The sequence below is a fragment of the Vulpes lagopus genome, chromosome 6, assembly GCF_018345385.1.
Source record: "Vulpes lagopus strain Blue_001 chromosome 6, ASM1834538v1, whole genome shotgun sequence".
NCBI classification, from domain to species: domain Eukaryota; kingdom Metazoa; phylum Chordata; class Mammalia; order Carnivora; family Canidae; genus Vulpes; species Vulpes lagopus.
Window position 1 is genome coordinate 4797061 of NC_054829.1, and position 24271 is coordinate 4821331.

Genomic DNA, 24271 nt, shown 5'->3' on the forward strand with positions numbered 1-24271 from the left:
GAGCCCGGCCTACACTTGCCGGGTAGTGCAGAGGAGGAAGGGACCGGATCTACCTGAAAGGGTTTCTCTCCAGTATGAACCAGTTGGTGTCGTTTTAGTTTTGAGCTCTCAACAAAAGCTTTGCCACACTCTGCACAGACGTGGACTCGGGGGCCGTGGGTGTGCAGGTGCTTTCGCATGGCAGAGTTATCCCTGAACATCTTTGTGCAGCCCTTCAAACAGAGAGAGAAGCTTAGTGGTTCACGCTGCAAACTGTTACAAAGGGTTCAACCACTTAAAAACAGCCTTCACTGACCCAAGAACTCCCCCACCCCACCTCCCCATTTACTGTTTACTCAGTATCATAGTAGAGATATTTAATTACTTAAGACAAAAACCGGATAAGCTGGAAAAGGCCTTCTCATTTAGTGCAAACCCTGTGTTACAGATCAGGAAACTGAGGCTCAGAGATGTCTTTAAGTAGACTTGCCCAAGGTCACACTGCTCATAGGAGCCGAGCTGGGGGTAGAACCCAGCAGCCTGGCGTCCAGCCACACCACAGCTGCCTCACCCAACTCTGACCCCCAGATGAAGTAACGGAAGCCCTGGTAAACAAATGGGGTTGAAATGACAGCAGTCCACCACTACCTTTGGTGGGCCCCACATTCTGTGCTGCAAGAATGGGCTGTCACTCTCCATCGCCTACTGTTCCCTCTTCTCTCTTTGCCTCTTTCCCCTTCTTGACAGAGAAAGAAGCAAGAGGGTCTCCAAGGAATGGCAACTACAGAAGAAATTGATTTTGTGAGACACCGGGAAAAGCAGCAGGCACACGGACATCGGAGCGGGGAGGGGGGGCAGATGGGTGTGTGGTGCTCAGGACAAGCATGGCCTTCACAATTTCTTCTGCAGTTGCTGTCCAGGGATGGAGTGGGTGGGGGATGAGGGGACAGCACAACAGGAGGACAGCTTCACAGGCATGAGGCGGGGGGAGCCACAGCTTTGGCACCCTGGCCCCCAGGGCTGTGCTTCCATTCAGCAAATGTAATTTTTAAAAAATGGAATTTGGAAAAGTACACAGAGAAGCTAGAGGGATGACAGGCACTCAGGGCCTAACTGTTTTCAAATGCTTCTTACTGTGCGTGCTGCCCCCCTCAAGGAACTAGTTTTACATTTCAAAGTCTCCACATTAAACGTGGTGAAAAAGCACAGAAAGAACCCGTGAGTAGTCACTAGAAGGAAATCGCCCACTGAGACTCATCCTTCTCCAATTACTGATTTTTTAAAAATTCTTTATCCCATTAAAACTTTCTTCCCCTTTTCTTTTTCTTCACCTATGTGATACTTCTTTTTCTGTTAGTTTTTCATCCATCCAATCAAGTGTGAGACAGACCCAACCCACACCTCAAAGTCACTTCTTAGGTGATCCTTTGATTTGGAAGGCTAATCACATTTGAAAACAATTAAGCACCCCTCTGGTAACACACAGTTAACAGGGCAAATTAAGAAAATTGTGAAGGAAATGTAGCTTTATTAGGCTTACTTTAGCAACATCCAAAATAATTTCCAAATTTCCATGAGTTTACAGTCTCACAAAGGTCCATGGGTGAGACACAACCCAATGTCCTAAGACTTCTTAATAATCCAAAAAGAATAAAATCCTAACATCATATATTCAATATATAGTAAGAACAAAAACACTGGCAACCTACAGTAACCCCATTTAATAGTATTTAAGTGGCCTTCACTGAACAAAACTTACATCACAAATATCGCTCTTGAATTTAGAAACCAAAAATTATAGTTCCTCAATTAATAGATGGAAATTAAAGTGCAGATTGCTTATGAGCTCTCTAAATCTTCATTGGCAAGTTAATGAACACTTTTCCCCTAGCATTACTTACTTTATGAGGGCAAGCTATTGTTCTTGGAGCATCATCTTCTTTAATTTTTCTTGGCTTCATTCTTACCAAAAAGAAAAAAAAAAAAAAAAAAAGAAGAGAGAGAGAGAGAGATTTGTAGGAGTGGGTAGACTCATCTGGCATAAATCATATAGTCCCCTAAAATGTTTTCCTTATAGATACAAACAACTAGGATTACAGAATGCATCCAGGAGGGAAGGGCTGCGACCACCACATTCACTGAGAAGCGGGACTGAGAAGTGTCCTTCCCGTTTCACAGATGTGGATGCTGGTGCTCACAAAGCCTCACAAAGGCTGAGCTGCTGCCATGGATGGTCTCACAGCGAGCGAGCTGGGGCAACTCAGACCAGCAATGAAGTCTGTGTGCCTCAAACATCAGCTCTTTCCTCCAAGCTCTTTAAATAACGCAAGACCACCAGCCCAAAACACAGAGGAATCTCCTAGTGGGAGCTACGCAAGGTATCCAAGAGCAGCTGCTGTGGTAACAAAGACACCTTGTGAAAAGGGAGATGGGGGGGGGGATAGGGGTCGGGGGGACTTAAACACAGATCCCTACAAAACTGCTTAGAAAAAAGGAGGGAGGGTTCATTTCATACTGACAGACATTATCTTTAGGAGAGATAATTTTTTGAAAAGGGTACAGAATAGTCCTTGTAAACAGAAAATCCTTCATATACATTATCTCTGGAAAGAAACATAGTACATGAACTTGGTATTGGTGTTTTGGGGGAGGAGCCTCTAAGGACTGGTGGACAGGTGGAACACCCCATACTCTTTTCCACTGTTGAATTTTATCATACTACTACTTTTGGTGGCAGTGGTGGGAGGGAGATTACAGTTTTTTCAAAAAATAGGTTGTTGTTGTTGTTGTTTTAAATAAAAAAACGACCGATCTCTGGCCCTGTGCAGACTCACTGCCCAGAGAGCTTATTGATTTGGTAGCTTACCTACCTGCTATTTCCACTGAACCAACCTTTGGTCTTTTGTCAAAACTTTCTCTCCAAATACTCCCTACAGATCTGTGTGTGGTAGAGGGGTGAGAGATTAAGAGTTCCTAGAGAGACTAGAAAAAAAGATTTATATCTCCGAGACAGACGTTCCTTCTGTCCCGCCGTTTGCTACCTCACTGTCCTACGTGAGGATGCACAGTTAACAAACAAGCAACGAGGTCAGCGATGTCTTACCAGTAAGAGCTAACTTACCAGCACTCTCTCATCACAAAAGATTTCTGCGGTCATCTTTAAGTTAGCAAAGGCCCTGGCAAAGGTCCTTCTTCACCCTTGATCTGGGAAAGGCATGCCCTGAAGTTTGTTTTATAAAACCTCAACTGGCGAAGTCACCTAGTTAAACTCTCCATCCCTGGAGGAGCACTGGTGAAATAACTTTATCTGGCGGCTGGAACCGACTTCTCGGGAGTCTGTTCAAGACTGTGTGCATTTCCTACTTTAAATTCTGAGAACATTTCCAGCTTGGTATCCACCCCCATTCCAACCCTGTAGATACTCGCGGGCTCTTGTACTTGAGGGATTACCCCATAAGCTAGCAAATATTTTCTAAATGTTTGTTGGGTACAGGGCTCTGAACTAGCTAGCCTGTTATCTTAGGTACCATTAATCCCTGGAGCTGGAGTCTGAGCTCAAAGAACTTCAGAGGACAAAAATTTGGTACCACTGCACCACCTGCAGGTTAGATCAGAGCTTGGAAAACAACAGCAGTCCACAAGAACGAGTTCTACTCCAATCAATCAAGTAATAATAATAATAATAATAATAATAATAATAATAAAAAGGGTCTATTAAGAACCAGGCTTCAGTCTTCCCAATGGATAATGTTTACTCTTTGATGATTACACCGAAATGCTCTGTATGTCTCAACTGTGGACATGGCTACATGATTGTGTCTGTCCAAATCTGCAAGAGTGGTATGCCCCTGAAAGGGGGTTAATTTTATTGTGTACAAATTATGTTAATAAACTCACTCTTAAAAATGTCCACTGGGTTTACAGGTTAGTCACACAGACAACCATCTCCTGTCCCCACCCATCTGGGGTTCCAGTGTGGGGGATCAATGTCAGTGAGGTACCTGCATCAGTAGGACAGGTGTGCCCGTCCCACCACCCTACCATTTTCTCAAATTTATTCCCAGGAACATGATTTTTAAAAATGTTTTATCACAGCAATTTTCAAATATACTCTAAATGAAAGGGCATAGTCCCATGTACCATTTACCAAACTCTTGATTTCTTAACTGTTATCATTAAGCGGTATTTTTTTCTTAAAATGTGCAAAATGTGTGCCAGCATGTAGCAATATAATTGATTTTAGAATGAAAACTTAAAATGTATTTGGACAAACACCCTTGGATGCAAGAAGGAAGTGAAAGGTTTAATTGCAGCCACTCTTAAGCTCCTTGGCAAATCCTCCTTCTTCACCAGAGTGGCAAATGAGGCGGTGTACGTTGGTGCCTTTTCTATTTTATTTGAAGGCAAACACTGAAAAGGTCATTTTCCAAAAACTAGACTGAAAGTGGGGAGTTTTTTTTTGTGAGTAAAGACTAAAATTAAATCTTCATGGCACCAACTGATACATAACCTACAAAATAAAGAAAAGCATTTGAAATCCTAAAAAAAATAATTTTTAAGAAGACTCAAATCATACACTGCTACTTGGTATATCTCTTCAACCTACCCAAACCAATCATGATGTCCAAGATTTGAGTTTTTCTTCGACTAGGATATTTTACAACGGGTGCCACTGACAGTGGGCAGAGGCGCTCCTGGATCCCCCTCTGGGGGCCCCAGGGGTGGGCCTGGCACAGACTTCTACCAGCTGCATGACCTTGAGCAAATCACTTAATTTCTCGGCCTCAGTTTCTTACTCTGTAAAAAGGTAGAAGGCTACTATGCGCTTTATAGCTGCGAAGACTAAAAGAGAGAATGTACCTGAAGCTCTTGGGGAATGACAGTTACTCTCATCATCCCCGGCTGTGTGTTAAATGGGCCTACCTAAAAATGAGTTCATTCCTTGGAGGGGGGGAAAAAAAAAAAAGGCCAGTCATACTTAACAACCCAGAAGATTCTGATGCTCCGAGCCACTGTTTTCAACTAAAGGGCTGCAGGACTGTTGAGAAACAGCTCAAGTCAGTAGGAAGGTACCTTTGATAGATTATACATTACATGGAGGAACCAGGTACCCAACAAGAGAAGCTTCCTGTTCAGTGAGAATGGAGAGCATGCCCCGAGCAGCGTGGACACTGGTTCTACCCCCAGCTTACTCTGCCAATGTGGTGGGAGCCAGGACCAAAAAACTGCAGGAATCTCCTGGCACTGCTTCCAGCAGGGCGAAACCTGAGTTCTAAGATAAAGCTCAATGTCCCAGATACGGAGAGGAAACATTTTTGAGGCAGAGTATTGAATGAAGATAAGCCTGTTCACAGTAAAATAAGCTCAGCTGCCTTCAGCCTGGAACCCCACCCTGGGGCCTGCGCTCCTGGGGCAGAGGCTCTGGTGGAAGGCCACTACCATCTGCAACCGAACTCACCTCCCTTCTTGGTGCAAGGAGTGGTGCCTCCGTCAAATGAGGCCAAGTTCGCTAGATAGAGTATCTCCTATGCAGATAGTACATCTTCACCTGTTTTCACCTGACGGTACTTCTGGCTCTGCTACCACATCTCATCTTTACACTAATCCTGCAGGGAAAGTCTTGGGCTGGGTGGTGGCCAACAATGAAAATAACTGGAGACCAACCTAACCACTCCGAATTCTGAGCTTTCTAAACCAAAATTTTCTAGAGGGCTAACTGTAGTTAATGAAAAAGGGCACAAAGGCTGTTAATTTAATCAGGAACTAGAGCTTGCCAGGTCCCACCCACTGACCACTTTTTTAAGTATTTAAAAAAAGAACAAAGTCACCTCCCCAATTCTAGGGCTTTCAAATCAAAGTCCTCATTTCTTATACCTGCCCCACCCCCACCACCATGTAACTGATTTACTTACTAGCAACCGATTTTCTAGGCCTGATGTGACAGGAACCTGAACCATTCTCTGGTCAGTTCCAGGTCCAGTGTGGAACCCCATCACCCAGCACACAGAGGAAAGGGAAAAAGCAGCTAACACGCTACCTTGAGCCAAGAGCTGAGTCAAGGTGGACAAAGAGTGGAAGCCAGCAGAACAAGTTCTGTGGGTCTTTACAAGAGAAGAAGACGGTGTCTGCACCCCAACAGTTTGAAACTTGGTGCCGCTTTGGCTTTCAGAGTCCCAGGCACCAAGGCCTGGGGCCCCCGGAAAATCCTATTCAGTGGTTGGTTACACACATTCTCAAAACCTGAGGACCTGACAAAATAGGGCATTCCAGGCTCCGATATCTCTCACCATCGCCACTGTCCAGTTAAGAGACTTGTTTTACAGGATCTAGTCCATGATACTAAAGACAACGGGGATGAGCCCAACCCTTTCCCTCATTTTGTATACACTGTTAGGATGAGCGAGACAAAATGAAACCTTTAACAGGTTCATTAGAAAAGAAACACACACTGTATTCAGATGATGATGTAAATATACTGGCTACTGTAGAATCTAACTGTGTTGCTAGGATCACATTTCTTGCTCTAGGAGTCCAACACAGAAGCTTTAGGACCAAGGAGAGACTTATAGAGTCAGGCCAAACAAGTTCTCTGCACTTCAAAAATCATCAAAATTTTATACCCACTTTTAGGCCACGGCTTTCTGAGCACCGCCTCGCTCTTCAGGGGGTTTCTGATTATCTTTTCCTTTTTAGAGAACTCTCTCCCATAGCACCAGACCTTCTGGCTTCTTACTTATTCTATGCACTGCTGACCAAACTTGACTTTTCCTCAAGAAAGCCCTACAACTCACCAACTTTCTGTTCTAAACTGAACGCTGTTTCTAGCCTGCCGCACAGCTGCCCTCCTGATTTTCTGTTCCCCAGACTCTTTAGGAAGGCTTCCTCTTGATGTGCGTCCTCGTTTTCCTGGAGTATATCGTCAGGTAACCCCCTCAGAAGGGTGCATGCAACATAGAACAAATCCTTAGTGTCTACAATGGCCGCCTTTTTGCCCTGTATTTGACTGACAGCTTTGCTGAATCAAGAATTCTGTTTATAGTAACTTTCCCTCCCAAATCTCAAAACGTGGTTCCACAGTCTTCTAATTATCTATTGCTGGTGAAGAAAAGTCTCATTCAGCCCTAGTAGGGTTGAAGGCAGCCCTGAGGCAGATGCAAGGCCACGTGGGAAGCAAGCAGAAGCTTCTATTCTGCAACAGCAACACGTGCTTCCCGAATGCGGGGCTGAAACCTCAGATTTTCTCTTCAGGAAACCAGGGACAAACTTTCAGATCAACTGCCCCAATTCAGCAGTGAGGGTGAACAAAGCCAAGGGTCACCGACACCTCATCACTGCTGCTCAGTACCCCCAGGTTCATGCTCTCTGTAAAACCCTGTCACAGCCCTCTGTTCCTCCACTGAAATCATCCATCACTCTGCAAGTAGAATTCAAAGAAACGTTACCCTCCTCCCTCTCTCTTGGCCTTCCTGAGCTGCTGGGTCTGTCTGAATGAGCCCTCTACCCTGTTGCTGGTTCCCTTGTGCTCCGATCACAGGGTTTTCCCAAGACTGTCTTCTCCACAATTGCCCTCTCACAGCACAGACGTCCGTGCCACTTTCAGCCTTTGCCACTGCCCATCAGATGAGTCTAGCTCTGGCTTCCTTCCTAAAACCACCTCAAGTCCAAGACAGATGATTTATTAGCATCTAAAACCAAACAATACCCACCCTAAACCCCAAACTGGCACCCTCTCCCAACCCCTTGCCACCTGAGGTACAAAATGCTGAACATCCATTCTGATTCCTCCTTCCCAGAGACACACACCCAGTCTTTTTTCAGTCTTTCCACCAACTCCTGCCACCCAGTCACATTTATTCTTTCACTGCAGTCTGGCCCCTGCAATCCTGGCTCAGGCCCTGGTGACCTCTCCTACTTCCTGGCTGTACCTGGGCCGACCCAGCCTGGGGACAGCAGACATGTCAAGTCCATCTTTGATCACAGAGCCCCTTCTCTACTGCTCACACACCTCTGCAGCTGTCCGCTGCACACTACAAACATCCAGAAATGTGGGTCCAGTATTCATAGGACTCAATGATCTCCTACACTCCAACTGTCTCCCTGTGAGCAACTGAATTCCGAGCCAAACCCACTTATTCTTTTCTAGGCATATGTCATATGGGGATTGAGTATGTACCTTTCCACTGTGCTCATGCCACACTAGCATTAGCCCCACCATGGAAACCCCACCTGCCCCCCAAATCTCAGTGTTCTTCAAGGCTCGAGTCAGATGCCACCCTCTCTATAAGGCTTTCCTTGACTCCTGCATTCTGTATCTCTACCCCTGGGGACAATAGCCCCTATCCTCGCTAATTCCAAGCATGATAACAAGAGATTACTACTTTAAACACATACGATAATGCTAAACACTGGCATGCAATTGGACTCAAATCTGCCCCCAAACTCTAACCTCAATGCTGACTATGTATCTACAGATTCCATTTTTATTTGTATTTTGGGGGAGAGGTATGCGGTGAGGACTGAGTAGCATACCTCTTTAAAATAAGAAAGGCAACAAAAGCTGGGACTCAAGTCATTAACAAAAGGACAGAAGCCTTAACTTTTTTGTTCAGTTGTGATCAATTAGAATGTAAAGTCACGTATACCTTCCCTATGGCTGCAGCTTCACGGGACAGGAGATTAGGACACAAACCCCTTTACTACAACAAATCTGACTCTAACGCCCATCTGATACGTGGGGGAAACCAGGCTTCCAATGGCAGGTCATCACCCACCTCGTTTTAGCAGGGTTGGGAGAAACCAAGACACTTCAGGGTCTCCAGCTCTTATCCACTCCACTCCGCTCTCAAGAGAAAAACAGATGAGGAACCCACTCTGTCCCTAGATGGTGTGGGATCACAAGGCTGTCTCTCTTCCTCATCCTGCCCTTGCCTAAATTTCCTGGCCAGTCCAGGCTCCATTCAACCTCAGGGTGGGAAAAGAAGTCATCGGTCTTCCTGCTCCAGAGTTTATTAGTTCTTTTCATCTTACTAAAAATGGTCTTTGAGTGTGTTCTCACGTCTTCATAAAAATTGTCCAATGGTGCTGGGAAATAAATACCACAAAAGGGGCAGAGGCTTCTGCAGGAGCCCAGCCTGCTTTGCGCAAAAAACAAGCCTCCAGAGGGTCCAGATCTTCCTGACTGCTCACCTTGGCCGGTCACAGGGGTCCCTACCATGAATTTTTTATCTCTTTCTATCATGCCCGCTTAAATTAACAAAACCCCAGGAGCTTAACTGATAACACACTGAAATATGAACCGATGACTCCTTCCCAGGGTTCAGCTGGGCCTGTCCAGCACCGACCCAGCCCTTGCAGCTTGCTCCAGCACAACACCCTCCAACTTACAACGTCTATAGAGAGGCCAGGAGCTGGTGTAAAGAGGCCCTGTTTCCAAACAAATTCTTTTTGATTTTATTCATTCACAAGCAGTATCAATTACGGAATTAAGAGGTTATTTGCTTCGTCTCACTGTCTACAGGATCTAAAATGGTGCCATGCACATTAACAGCAAAGTTACCACTAAAAACAAAACGAACTGCTTTTGTTTCCATAGGTTTCCCTGGAGCAAGACTATGAACCAACCACCACTGTAACTTAGACACAAAGAACGCAGCTGCTGACTCTCCAGTACTTTATGTAATTAGAAAGAAAGGAAAGTTCTTAGGGCTTACCTAGCAAATTCTGCCAGTTGTTTGGGGTCTGAGAGGTCAATGCCAGGTATCCCTCCAGGAGGAAGCTTCTTCCCTGTCATGTACTCTGAATAATCAGGAGGGGAGTTCTCTCCAATGATCTGCTCTTCAACCACTGTCTCATGGTCAATATCTTTTTTTTCATCTGAAACACACCATAAGATTAATTATTTTAGTGGAGTAAAAACATGTATGTGGGGAGATAAAGAACTACGAAATGTGCTTTCATTAGCAGCTTCTGGAATGGGTGATTTATAGCCACTAGCCCTATTTCTTAATTACCCAGTCTTTCTCCTCAATCTCCTGAAATCCTGTTTCTGCTTGAAGGTCACCAAAATCTGCGATGTCAAGCCCAATGGACCTTTGTGCAAGTGCTCCTTCTTAGCCCATCAGGAAGGTTCCCCATTCCTGACTCTGCATTCACTTGCCTGGTTCTGCTCCCACTTCTCAAACTGGCTTCTTGTCAAACTTCCTTGCTTCTCCTCCCACCACTTCTCAGAGTTCTACTTTCTGTCCACCCTACACATTTCCTGTTAACCAGCAATGTGGCAATGCTGACTTGAGTCTGATGCCCCAGCCCTCACCCTGTAGCTGGTCTCCTGCCTCCCCCTCCAGCCCCTCATTCTGTTATCCCTCACTCCTTGCTCCCATATGATGGCTTTTCAGTTCCTCACGAATACTCCCAGCCCTTCACCCTAACCCCATGGCTCATACCCAGACACTTTATAATTACAGCAGTTTGTAACTATAGTCAGCCTCTCCCACTAGATGGTAAAAGCCACAAGGATAGGGATCCTTGTCAGATTTGATCCCCAGGTAACCCCAGAGCCTGATTCAGTCTGCAGAGTTGGCCTTCAATAAATACGTGTTCACAGAATGTAGGACATCTCTACTTGTCAGTCTTACTAAAAAAAAGACTTACTAAAAAAAAAAAAAAAAAGGGGGAATACTGACCCCCATAATTAATCTCCTACATCCCAAACACCATATCCTATTGATTTTTTTTTCCTATTGATTTTTAAAAGGTCTTCTCCCTTTGTTCCACTGCCATCAAGTTAGTTCTTATTATCTCAAACCTCAACAACTATTGTAATTTCTTAATTTATCTTCCCAATTCCATTCTCTGCTGTAATGATGCTATAAAGGATCAACTGATACAGAAAATGCAGCCAATATGTTTTCACCTGGTTTGAACCCTTCAGAGGTACAAATTATACTTCAACTTGGCATCCTGGGTCCCTTGCTGTCTGGTCCCAGTTTACACAGCTAGTGGGACCTTCCGCTTCTCCTAGGCACATGCCCTAGCTACTGCAACCAGGCTGTGTTCTTCCCAGGTTAACTCACAAACATCTGGCAGGAGAGATTCTTCAACAGCTTGTTGATTCTACTGCTCTAGCCTCAGATTCTTACCTTTTCCTTTAACTCCTACATTATTTCTTGATAACAATGCTGACAAACTCTAAATCATGCTGTTTTGATTTTTTTTTTTTTTGTTGGTTTGCCTCTGACACTAGGGTGAAGTACAGAGGCCCAACTGGTTGGTCTTCAACCCCTTTGGTGCTGAAAGCAGAAAAATAAAGATGCTCCAAAGTTTTCCATGCTCACTGAAATGTTCTATTTCTCCATCAAAATGTTTCACAAAGAACAATAACAATAGCTTTCTGAATTGAAAACTAGCTTGTTCAAGTCTTACCTTTCCACCAGTGTTACAAAAATAAAATGAAAAGGGGTGTCTAGGTGGCTCAGTAAGTTAAGTGTCCAACTCCTGATTTTGCCTCAGGTCACGATCTAAGGGTCGTGAGGTCGGGCCCTACATTGGTGTAGGGTTGTGTGCTGAGCATGGAGTCGGATTCTCTCTTCCTCTGACCAGCCCTCCCCACGTCCCTCTGCATACCCTCTCTTTTTTTTTTTTTTTTTTAAATTTTTATTTATTTATGATAGTCACAGAGAGAGAGAGAGGCAGAGACACAGGCAGAGGGAGAAGCAGGCTCCATGCACTGGGAGCCTGATGTGGGACTCGATCCCGGGTCTCCAGGATCGCGCCCTGGGCCAAAGGCAGGCGCCAAACCGCTGCGCCACCCAGGGATCCCCATACCCTCTCTTTAAAGTAAAATCTTAAAAACAAAAATCCCACAAAACCAAAACCCAAACAAACCATACCCTCTAAGTGACGTCACTCACTATCAAAAAAACTATGCCTAGCTGTTTATCACCAGGATCTCTGACACCAGGGTATGAGGACAAGATAAAGACAGAATGTAGGGGCACCTGGGTGGTACAGTCAGGTCAGCCTCCCACTAGTTCAGGTCATGATCTTGGAGTTGTGAAATGGGAGTCCGTGTGGGCTCTGTACTCAGTACAGAGTGTGCTTGCGTTTCTCTCCCTCTGCCCCTCCCAAGTAAATAATAAATAAATCTTTAAGATTTTATTTATTCATCACACACACACACACACACACACACACACACACACACACACACACACCAGGCAGAGACACAGGCAGAGGGAGAAGCAGGCTCCATGCAGGGAGCCTGATGTGGGGACTCGATCCCAGGACTCCAGAATCATGCCCTGGGCCGAAGGCAGGCGCTAAACCGCTGGCTGAGCCACTCAGGTGTCCCAAATCTTTTTTTTTAAAGGTAGAATGTAGGTTCACCTGATTGAAGTGGTCATTATCATGTTCAATCAACCACTCCCAGTGATGAAAAGCACAGAACAGGATACTCTTAAATGTCTCTCTTCTCCTACCACTCTTCATTTTATTATTTTTAAAAATGATTTTATTTTATTTATTTATTTTTAAAAGATTTTATTTATTTTTTCATGGGGGGGGGGGGCACAGACACAGGCAGAGGGAGAAGCAGGCTCCATGCAGGGAGCCAGATGTGGGACTCGATCCTGGCCTGGGCTGAAAGCAGGTGCCAAACCGCTGAGCCACCCAGGGATCCCCAAAAGATTTTATTTTTAACTCATCTTACACTGAATGGGGGCTCAAACTCACAACCCTGAGATCGAGAGTCACATGCCCCACTGACTGAGCCAGCCGGACTGGACTCCCCTACCACTCTTCATTTTTAGAAAACATTATAGGTCACTGCCAGGAAGAGAATAGCAGCATTTCACCGAATGTTTACTGTGAGGGCACTATTTTCATTACTGCGCATATCGCCGTAGAGCTGGGCAAATTAGCAAGTTCACTCTTCACAGGAGAAAGCTGAGGCCCAGAGAGATCTGTAACTTGCTCAGGGCTAACTAGTCAGTAAAGGGTAGATGTGAATGCAGGAAGCCCTGATCTCGGACCCGGGTTCTTCACTGTTAAGCCCATTGCCTCTAGTTTGGAACTAGAAGGATCTCAACAACATGTCCTGGGTAACCTCTTTACAGACGAAGATGAAGATCATAGTGAGATGCACTAATGAAGGACAAGAAATGTGGTTAATAATCATAAGTTAGAAAGCTGGGACTCTGCACTGTAATCCGATTATTTTCTCAGGGCTGTGAGAATTCCTTCACCCTCCAATCTCCCAAATGAGGAACGACCACATGGACTTTCAGGGGCTACAGAAATACACAGGGAGGGAAGCTAATTTTCCTCACTGACGTTTTGTACTTCTGATACAAGAATGCTAGCAAGGCTGAGGATCGCTGCTGCTCTGAGGAAGCTACTACGGATGAGGAGAGCTGCATCTCAAGTGTGCTACGGCAGAAAGATGGCTCGACTTCAGGCTTTCGGAACCACTGGCTAAATCATTCCTTGCACAGTTCAACACATAGAAACTGAGGGTCTCCTGTGTATGCCTGGCACTGTTCCAAGACACCAGGAACAAAACAAAGTCTCTGCCCTCAGGAACTTGCTTGTCAACAGAACCTTCTTGGTGTGCCCTCACATGGCAAAGACATGCCTCATCATTTCTGTGTCTCTTCTTTATATATAAAGAGCATTAATCTCACTAGAAGGACTCCACTCTCATAACCTAATTACTTTCCAAAGCCCCCACTTCCAAATACCATCATTTTGGGGATGGGGACTTTAACTTATAAATTTGGAGGGAGGACACAAGTCAAATGAGGAAATGCTTGCTAAGGCTTGAGACTCAGTTCTTTGTTCCAACATTTGACAAAACCAAGCACCCAGAGAATAGTCCCTATCATCTCAGAACTACAAGTATGGAGTCTAAGTAGAGACTGAGAAGTTTCAGGGTCTGCAAGTACAGCCCATGAGCTGGACTCAGCCTGCCAATCTTCCCCCAACATTTTTCATTTTTCACAGTTCCTTTTCTGTTATTTTTTTATTGAGAGAATCTCAAGCAAGCTCCACACCAAAGTGATGTGGGGCTGGATCTCATGATCCTAAGATCATGACCTGAGCCAAAATCAAGAGGTGGATGCTCAGCCAACTGACCCACCTTGGTGCCCCTCCTTTCTCTTGTTTAAAACATTTTTGGTTAAATAGACAGGAGCATAGTATTTATTATTTTAACCACTGGTGAATGTGCAATTCAGCAGCATCAAGCACATTCACAATGTTCTAATGATTATCACCACTATCTATACCTGAGACTTCATCAAAACCAAAAGAAACTTGGTACCCATTACAGAACTCCCCCCCCCCCCCATAACTTCTATTCTACTTCCTGTTTCTATGAATTTGCCTACTCTGGGTATCTTTTATAAATGGCATCAAACAGTATCCTTCTGTGTCTGGCTGATTTCACTAAGCATAATGTTTCCAAGGCCCACCCATGTTGTAGTATGTACAAAATTTCATTCTTTTTCACGGCTGAATAATGTTCCTTTATGGACAGACATATCACATTTTGTTTGTCCACTCATCTACTAACAGACACAGGAGGTGTTTCCATCTTTTGGCTACTGTGAATAATGCTGCTATGGACAATTCTGTGCACATATGCCACCTATTTTTATCTTTTAATATTTATTTATATAAGATTTTATTTATTTAGTTAGTTATGAGAGACACAGAGAGGCAGAGAGACACAGGCAGAGGGAGAAGCAGGCTCCCCGCAGGGAGCCTGAAGCAGAACTCTATCCTGGATCCTGGGATCAGGCCCTGAGCCAAAGGCAGACATTCAACTACTGTGCCACCCAGGTGTCCCGCCACCTATTTTTTTTAAACAAAGTTTTACTGAAACACAGCCATGTTTGTTTATATGTTACTTTCCCACTACAGTGACACTGGAGTTGATTAGTTGCTTTTGGATAGCCTTAAAACTTAAAACCTAAAACACTACTATCTAGCTCTTTATAGAAAAAGCTTACTGACCTTTCATCTACATGTTGGGATTTTACTTCGAAAATAGGATTAGGGATCCCTGGGTGGCTCAGGAGTTGAGCATCTGCCTTTGGCTCCGGGAGTGTTCCCGCCCAGAGTCCTGGGATGGAGTCCCCCATCAGACTCCCTGAATGGAGCCTGCTTCTCCCTCTGCCTGTGTCTCTGCCTCTCTCTCATGAAGAAATAAAATCTTTAAAAAAGAAGAAGAAAGAGAGAAAGAGAGAAAGAAAGAAAAAGGAAGAAAGAAAGAAAATAGGATTAAACTAGAGTGGAGATTTTTCTTTGTGAAACAAGGAACAACTTCTGTGAGATTACCCAATAATGGGATTTACTTCCAAAAGAGACATTGGTCAGCAGGTTTTTAAAACAGGTTAGATTGTTTTATTTTGGAGGACTCCACAAATCTGGGTAATGAATCAGATGGGTGGGGGGTAATGTGGGTGGAAAAGGATGTTAAGTATGGCCTTCTAGGTTTCTGGTTTGCATTTCTGGGAGGATGTCATTAGCCAAACTGGAGGACGGGGGAAGAGACAATGCAGCAGAGGACCTGGAGCTCTGCTTTAATTTGAGGTGTCTGGGAGACACCTAGTGGACAGACCTCAAGGAGATACTTGGATATGCAAATGTGGACATAAATGAAATCAGGGCTGAAGAGAAATATATAACATTATCTATTGGGAAAAAAAAAAAAAAGAGAGAGGAGAGGGTTCAGAATGAACACCTGGGTAACTCCGGTGCTAAACAAATGAAGATGACTTTGCAAAGGAGACTGAAGGGATATGTCCAGATGCAGGAAGAAAACTAGCTTGGTCTCAGGAGAACTGTACTCAGTGACTTACCAAGTGAAAGTGACACACAGTCAAGCCAGTCTGTCCCGAGTACAGCCAATAACTACAAGGTCTGTACATAATAAAATCACAATCTGATTAAGGACAATCTGCTTTTTTTTTTTTTTTTAAATTTTATTTATTTATGATAGGCACACAGTGAGAGAGAGAGAAGCAGAGACATAGGCAGAGGGAGAAGCGGGCTCCATGCACCGGGAGCCCGACGTGGGATTCGATCCCGGGTCTCCAGGATCGCGCCCCGGGCCAAAGGCAGGCGCCAAACCGCTGCGCCACCCAGGGATCCCGGACAATCTGCTTTTGATGACCACTCTATACCTGCACTTCTAAACAATGTCAGTGATAAAATATTCTTGCCCTAAAAAAAATCTTTTGTTGGGTCATTCTAAATAACTGCTGTATGCTTTCATGATATCTAAACTTCACATTATCACGTTTGTTACTTATTCCTTAATAAACAGTGCATTACACGGAAATTAATTTGGTAAACTCCTCAAAGACCAGCACACAGAAATCAACCAAAGGGTCATTAACTCTTCCACAACAAAATGCTAGGAAATAAACTATGTAGAAAAAAATAATATTTTCAAAAACCTGCTAAAGAAATGACAAAAGATGCTTGGTTTTATGGTCAGAGAAATCAAAGAAAATATTTGCCTCATTCTTTTTTCTTTCCTTTTTTAAGTAGGCTCTACATCCAGCATGGAACCCAACGCAAGGCTTGAGCTCTCGACCCTGAGGATCAAGACCTGCACTGAAGAGTTGGGACACTCAGCCAACTGAGCCACCTGGGCATCCCACCTCATTTTCACTGAGAACTGGACACACTAAAACAACAGATCAAAGAATGTTAATATCTGCTTTTTTGTCATTTAATTTTTGCAAAAGAAACCTTTGGAAGTTTTTGCAAATATAAATTTATGATGCTCTAAAAGAGAAACTATTATTTTTATTACATTTATAGGCCATATGTACAAAAGCTTCCCTCTTAGTTAAAAAAATATTAGTGAAATGTTTTTCTTTTTTGTACAGTTTTATTGAAACATGTTTTACTGATATATAATTTCCCCTCTGCACTGGCCATTATTTGATTCCTTTCATTTCCTAATGACTATGAGAACAGATTTGCTCTGTAGAGGGGGGAAGAAGGCGTTAAGCGATCTGCTCTGAATGTCAAGTATGTAGGCCTACTAGCTGGCAATAGGGTAATAACGAATACACATCTAGGCAAGCATGTTTATGAAGCACAATATCTAAATCTCCTTTAAAAATTGTTATACACATGTATATGTGTGTGTGTGTGTGTATATATATACATATACACACACATATACATCTCTCTGGAAGTTTCCTTGAAGGCAGGACTTAACTAATTCTCTCTCCACTGTTTCAGGGAGACAGGGCTAATCTACATGAGAAATTTCACTGCAATGAGTTTCTATAACCAGTTTAACTTAAATTTATGATTGTGATTACCAGAACACAACTGGACAAAAGCAAATTAAAACCAAATTTCAGAATTCCAAATTGGAAAAAGCTGAGAATATAGGTCACTCATTCAAAGGGGGTAAGAGTGGTGTGGAAGGAGAAAATGTAACAAGACCTTTGAGTCAAATCTGATCAGGTGATTCCGGTATTCACTAATACTGGCTAAAGACCTACAACAAGCAGATCAAAGTAAAATGGCTTCAGGTGGAAGATGAAAAGACAAAACCTAGCCAATAGCACCTATAAATGGAGCACACACTTTGTATTCAAATGGTTTGGGGGCAGAGAATCCTCTCCTGCTACCTCCCATGGTCCCTCGAGGACCTTCTCCTTACTGTCTCCTCTCATAAGCATTTCAACATCTCATCATCACAAGAATGAGTGTAGCACAAGATATTTTAAGAGAGAAACCACATTCACATAACTTTTATTACAGCATATGGTTATAACTATGCTATTATATCAGTAATTAAATATTTAAAAAAGAGATTTTGTATATTTACTGGGGGGGTGGTGGCAGAGAGTAGGAGCAGATTCCCTACTGAGCAGGGGGCCGGGACATAGGGCTCAATCCCAGGACTCTGGGAAGGCAGACACTTAACCGACAAAGCCACCCAGGTGCCCCTCAGTAGTTAAGTTTGAAGTGGGAGTGGCTTCAGGCCTCTACTGGGGGTCTTGGAATGCACTCCCACAGATAATGGGGAGGGGAGATGGGCTCCTGTAGAAATAAGCCCCTGCCCTATCCCCATCTCTCAACTATTCAGTCTGGTTCTATATTACCAAAGCTGTCATCACTCCCATCCTAGTTTGAGAGGCAAAGCAAGAGACTTAAAATAATCTCCAGTCAAAAAGAGCAGTGAGGCACTCAGCCGGCAGAACACGCAACTCTTGATCTTGGGGCCGTGACTTTGAGCCCCACATTGGGGAGGTAGACCGTACTTTATTAAAAGATTTTGTTTATTTATTCATGAGAGAGACATAGGCAGAGGGAGAAGCAGACTCCTCACGGGGAGCCCAACGCAGGACTCGATCCCAGGATCCTGGGATCATACCCTGAGCCAAAGGCAGTTGCTCAACCACTGAGCCTTCCAGGTGCCCCAGACCACACTTTAAATAAGTAAGTCAATAAATAAGTCTTTGAAAAAAGACTCAAATATATATATATATTTTAAAAAGATAGGATTAAAGAACTAAACAGAAAGGCTGGAAGCACTCTACGGATCCAGGGAAGAGGAGCCCTCCCGACTTCTACCAATACGGCCCTCTGGCCATATTACTCAATGTGGGAGAAAAGGTGTAAGGGAACTACAACTACACCTTTCCCTCTGCCCACCTCTCACCACCACCCCCAATTCACTCTGCTCTCCAAAGCACAGACCTACTTCCTTCAAGAGGCCTTTCACTCCTGTCACTAAACTTCACCTCGTTTCCTCATTTCTTAAAAAAGAGAAGACTACCGATAAGGCTTAAAGCAGAGAAAGCTTTAAATGGGAGCCACTGTGTTTGGGAACACAGGGAAGAGAGAGCCAGAACACCCTTGTTCCACTTTCCCTACCCTCCTGGGCTTAAGGGGAACAGTAGGTGCCACGCTGAACAGTTGTGAAAGAATGCTGAACTTTTCTTAAAAGAGAATAAGCCTGTAAAGAACATGAAAATTCTGAGTTGCCTTCAGTTAGGTTACATTTGAAGTCTTTGTTCTAAGACACCACATGAATATACTGGTTGGAATCTGTGCCTCGATACTCAGTGGTCCTCTTCATATACGAGCAGTTTACTTTGCAAGTCAGTCCTCAGAAAAGCTCGATTTCCCTACAAGCTTTTCTCATCTTAGTCAGAATCAGTTATCAGTAGTACACTTTCCTTTTTTATGTCACCTGCCAGGAAGCTCATGAGGGCTGACCCTAATGCTTCCCCCCCTTTTTTCTGTGATCTTGATTTTCTATTTTCCCCAATTTACATATTTATTTACCTATATGGTAAATAAATAAATAAATAGGTTTTGTTCCTCCATACCTTTCATCTTAGGCTGCTGGCTTCAGTCTGACCTTTTAGGTGACTTACAGCAAAAACGACATCATCGACTCACCACTACCATCACCCAAACCTTCACTGGGGAAATGGGGGAAAGCCAACTGTTAAGCAACAGGCAGAAATCAGTCACAGGCTATTTCCATGTTTCCCCACCAAGAGACCTTAAGACGAGATCCTATCATTTACTGAGTACCTGCTTCATGCCAGCAACTGTCCTATTCCTCAATGCAGACAAAACCTCAAAGATACTAACCCCATGTTTTTGGTTTTAAGAAAAAGCCTCAGAAATGCCAAGTCATATATCTGAAGCGCTGTTAAGTTGCAGATCTAGGATTTGAAACTAGGATCAACTGTGTAGTCCATGCCTTTCCTAAAAAGGGCACACTCCTGCATACCCTCTCTCCTCACCCTTTATCCTTCTTTTCCACCTATGCAGTCAGAGAGGAGGACCGTATTCTGGTCTCTAGGCCACGATTCTACCTTACTGTGTGATTTTCATGTGCTCATTCGCTCAGTTACTGAGAATCTTCTATATGCCAAGTGCCATCTAAGGCTGCAGGGTTACAGGCCCCAAACTTAGTCTTTGGAGGAAACAGAGAGAAGGAGGTTAAAAGGAAAAAAAAGCAAGATAATTTCAGACAGTGCTACAAAGAGCATAAAACAGGGTTAGGAGACAGAGTGAGAACGGAGGACGAGAGAGGAAGGGCTGAGATGAGAACTAGACGGCACAAAATATGAACCTCTGAGGTCACCGCGCTGGAGGCAGAGGTAAGAGCAAAAAACAAGTTCAAGGAATGGCACGTCAGCTGGTTAAGGCTGGAACATAGAGGGAGTGAGTGAGGAAGGGAAAAAGCAGGGGCCAAATCATGTGTGGCCTCATAAGGAGTTTGGATTTTACTAAATTTGATTGAGACATCTGCAGGACGTGTGTGTATGTATGTGTATACATGAAAACACAAACAGTATTTACCATTTTAAAGCCTATAGTTTGGTGGCATTAAGTATATTCACATCGTTGTGTCAGAGGTGTTTTAAAGCAGGAGTGAAGCCATCTGATAAGTCTTAGAAAATTCAGGAAGGTGTAGGTTGTCCGTGCCTAGATCTACAGACGTGAAATCCAGAAGTTTGTATGTAGTCTTTTTTTTTTTTTTTTTTTTATGATTTATTTATTCCCGCGAGAGAGAGAGAGGCAGGCAGAGGGAGAAGCAGGCTCCATGCAGGGAGCCCTGACGTGGGACTCGATCCCAGGTCTCCAGGATCACACCCTGGGTTGAAGGCGGCACTAAACCGCTGAGCCACCCAGGCTGCCCAGCATTTAGTCTTTGTTAAGAATCTATATAAAAACCAGGGCACCTGGGTGGCTCAGTCCATTGTAACTGTCCGACTCCTGGGTTCAGTTCAGGTCATGATCTTGGGGTCATGAGACAGACCTGCATCAGGCTCTGCGCTCAGAAGTCGGCTTGAGATGCTCTCTCTCTCTGCCTGCCCGCCCCCCACTTGTGCACTTGCTCTAGCTCAAGCACTCGCTAAAATAAATCTTTAAAAAGAATCTATGAAAATCTATTTAATATAGGAACCATATGTATTAGCACAAACTGTAAGTGAGTTACCAACAAAGTAAGCAATTAAAAGCCAACTGTCAACTTGGAGAAGTAGCAGCAGCTTCTTTCCCTCAAAGTTCCCAGAAAACATAAAAGGAAAAGAAGCAGAGAGGATTGAGTTGAGAACTGCGAAAAGAGAAAGATACTTCAGGGTGTTTTCGGGAGTGTGATCACCTGTGAGATACTAGAAATTCTACTGTAGTCTGGGACTCTCCTGGAAGACAGGGTCCGGGCTCCAAAACAATTGTTTCCAGCAAGCAACAGCAGCCTCCTTCCCTACTCCACATTCCTTACATTTAAGAGAGATCACTTACACAAGAAAAAAAAAGAGTCCTTCACAACCACTTACATTGTCCTCATGTGAAATCGTATCTGAGACCACTGTGTAACACTCAAGTGATGGAATGGTTAAGAATTTTACTCAAGAGTTCCTAATACCTCACTCACCAGGCCACATTAAAATTTGAGCGTTCTGCTTTAAGAAAGTTGAGTATATACTGCTTCCTACAGTCATGTAGGAGTTCAGAAAGGAGTAGAATTTCTTTGTTCTAAAGGAACTGGAAATGCTTTCAGTGATCCTCCTACTCTAAGTCATTTTACAAAGAAACCAAGGTCAAAAGTTAAGATGTTCTAAGGCAAGACAGTTTGGTCAATGCCCTCTAAAGTGGAAATTTGATGCTGTTACTAATACGATTCCCAGAAACCACTGAGCTTGTTGTTATTGATAATTACTCATAAAGCTAAACAGAATGGAACCCACTAACACAAGGCACTTAGGAACAGGCGACGGTTCTCTTGTGTATACTGTAATTAAGTCCACCACACATAGGAAGGTACAAACTCATACACTATACTTAACTAACGTCTAAAACCTTCACACACCTTCCTAATATACTGCTAAGAGTAATGAGATTAATATTATCACAAACCTCAAGTAGCATTTCAGATGCCAAATTAAAAAATACAAGGTTTGAATGTTTACCCAACAATACTAGAGAATGCAACCCACTGGTAAAAATTCACATTTAAAAGTTAAAACAAGTTTTCACTTTCACATACTCCTATGGGAAGAAAAGCAGAGTTTACAGAATGGTCCCCTGGGAAGAGCAGATCGGGAGTTAAAGGAATGCAGACCTTAAGAAACATTCCTTCTAATAATTGTTTTTGCTAATAACCTGTTACAGGTCCTAAATTTCTCAGCCTTAAACCCACCTTACTAAGCACACTTCAACAACAACAACAACAAAAAAAAAAGTAGGAAGTTTCTGGTAAATATTCACCCAGGAGTCTAGCATATGTTTTTAAAGTTATTATATTTATTCTCTTTCAAACGCTAAAATGCTGGTTGTAGGTAGGTCAGCAGCCCTGACCTTTTCCTGAGAGGGATTTTTCCTTTCCCACTAGGGGGAGTCAGCTGTTGATGGTGGGAGGGAAAAATAGAGGTGAATACCCTGGAGTGGAGAGTCTGACAGCAATGAAGCTGTCTCAGCAAGCCAGGCTTTCAGAACTACCCAGTCAGGAATCAGAATCTAGGACTTAGACTGCCCTATGTAGATCACAGGCTTGACAAGATCACTTTGGGGGGGGGGGGGGGGGCGGGGACGGGACACGGACTTCTGTGGCTTGGCTCCATGGGAATTTATGTGCACGGCATCTCTAGTTAAGGATAAACCACGGGTAAAAAAAAAAAAAAAAAAAAAGGAGGAAGTGGAAAACCCACAAAAGAAGCAAATAGGACTAGTGACTTTTAGCAAACTTAGAACTTTCTGAATATATAAAACTAAGAAACAGATACTTTAAACTTTCTTTCAGTTTACTGATTTTAATATCAATGGTTTTCTGGCCTTAGATGTTTTGCTCAATCCAGCATAAAGCACTTCTATATTTGGTCTAACAAAAGAGAAGTAAAATACCAACAGCCTTGAGTGAAGGTCACAATTTCTAAATAACTGAAACCTCAAGATTTTATTTTATTTATTTTTTTTAAATTTTTATTTATTTATGATAGTCAGAGAGAGAGAGAGAGAGAGAGAGAGAGAGAGAGGCAGAGACATAGGCAGAGGGAGAAGCCCGATGTGGGATTCGATCCCAGGTCTCCAGGATCGCGCCCTGGGCCAAAGGCAGGCGCCAAACCGCTGCGCCACCCAGGGATCCCCAAACCTCAAGATTTTAAAGCCTTTTTAGGTTTTTCTCAAAACAATGTTTTAAGGGCGGCTCAGGGTGGCTCAGTTGGTTAAGCATCCAACTCTTGATTTTGGCTCAGGTCAAGATCTCAGGGTTGTGAGATCCCAAATGGAGCCTGTGGAAAGTCTGCTTGAGAGTCTTTTTCCCTCCCCTCCATTCTCTCTAAAATAAATAAATAAATAAATCTTAAAAACAAAAAAACCTAACAGCTAAATGTTTTAAATACCCAGTTTTTAGCATGAGCTTCCCTACTCGGCCCAATGATTTAAGTGGTTTAGTTTATAGGAACCTCTATAAAATAGGATGTTACTCCTATACGATAATGATGACAATCTAGGGGAAAATGTATGAATGACACTCTGCCCTACATTTGGCAACATGGAAATGTTCATTAATCATATGCCAGGAAAAAACCCAAAAGTAAACAAGGGCCTTAAAGCAGTGTATTAAGCACGTTTAAGACACAATTGAAGTGTGATAAAACACCACAACACAGCCTCACAGGGCCTTCATCTTCCCATGTGTGAAAATACAGGTCCTGCTCTAGCATCTAAACAATAGAATTTTATTCAGCCTTAAAAAGGAATTACATACACTCTACAATGCGGATGAACCTTGAACACAGACTAAGCTGGACACAGAAGACCAGACTGTAGGAATTCCATTTCAATGAAATGTCCAGAATGGGCAAATCCAGAGAAACACAGTAGATTAGTGGCCGCCAGGGACCGGGGGAGAGAGGGAAAATGGAGAATGACTGCTTATGGGCATGGGGTTTCTTTTTGAGATGATGAAAATGTTCTGGAATTAGCTAGCAGTGATGGCCCCACAACCTGGTGAATGCAGTGGAAGCCACTAAACTGCGCCCCCGTGAATTATATCACTTAAAAAGGGGGAAAGAAAGAAGCCTATCTTTAAGGACCTTTCCAGGTCTAAAACTACTCTAGCAGAACAATTAGATTCCCTTACCATTGCTCCATTAAAAAGATGCCTATCACACAGATTGCTGTGATTCTGTGGGCAATTAGAGCAGGAGAGCACATAAGCAAAAGAAACCCATACAAATCCAAAGATTTGGTTTCCAGAAACATGCTGGCTCTAATTTTTTTTTTTTTTTTTTTA

General features: G+C 43.4%; 1 protein-coding gene across 1 annotated transcript in view; it reads right to left on the minus strand.

Moving 5' to 3' along the window:
- Positions 1 to 24271, minus strand: part of YY1 (YY1 transcription factor) — a 33292-nt gene that overhangs the window by 5832 nt on the left and 3189 nt on the right. The window contains exons 2-4 of the mRNA XM_041759374.1: positions 9690 to 9852; positions 1881 to 1941; positions 54 to 212 (exon numbers count right to left, since the gene is read on the minus strand). Of these exons, the coding sequence (XP_041615308.1) occupies positions 54 to 212; positions 1881 to 1941; positions 9690 to 9852 (383 nt within the window). The remainder of the gene's footprint in view (positions 1 to 53; positions 213 to 1880; positions 1942 to 9689; positions 9853 to 24271) is intronic.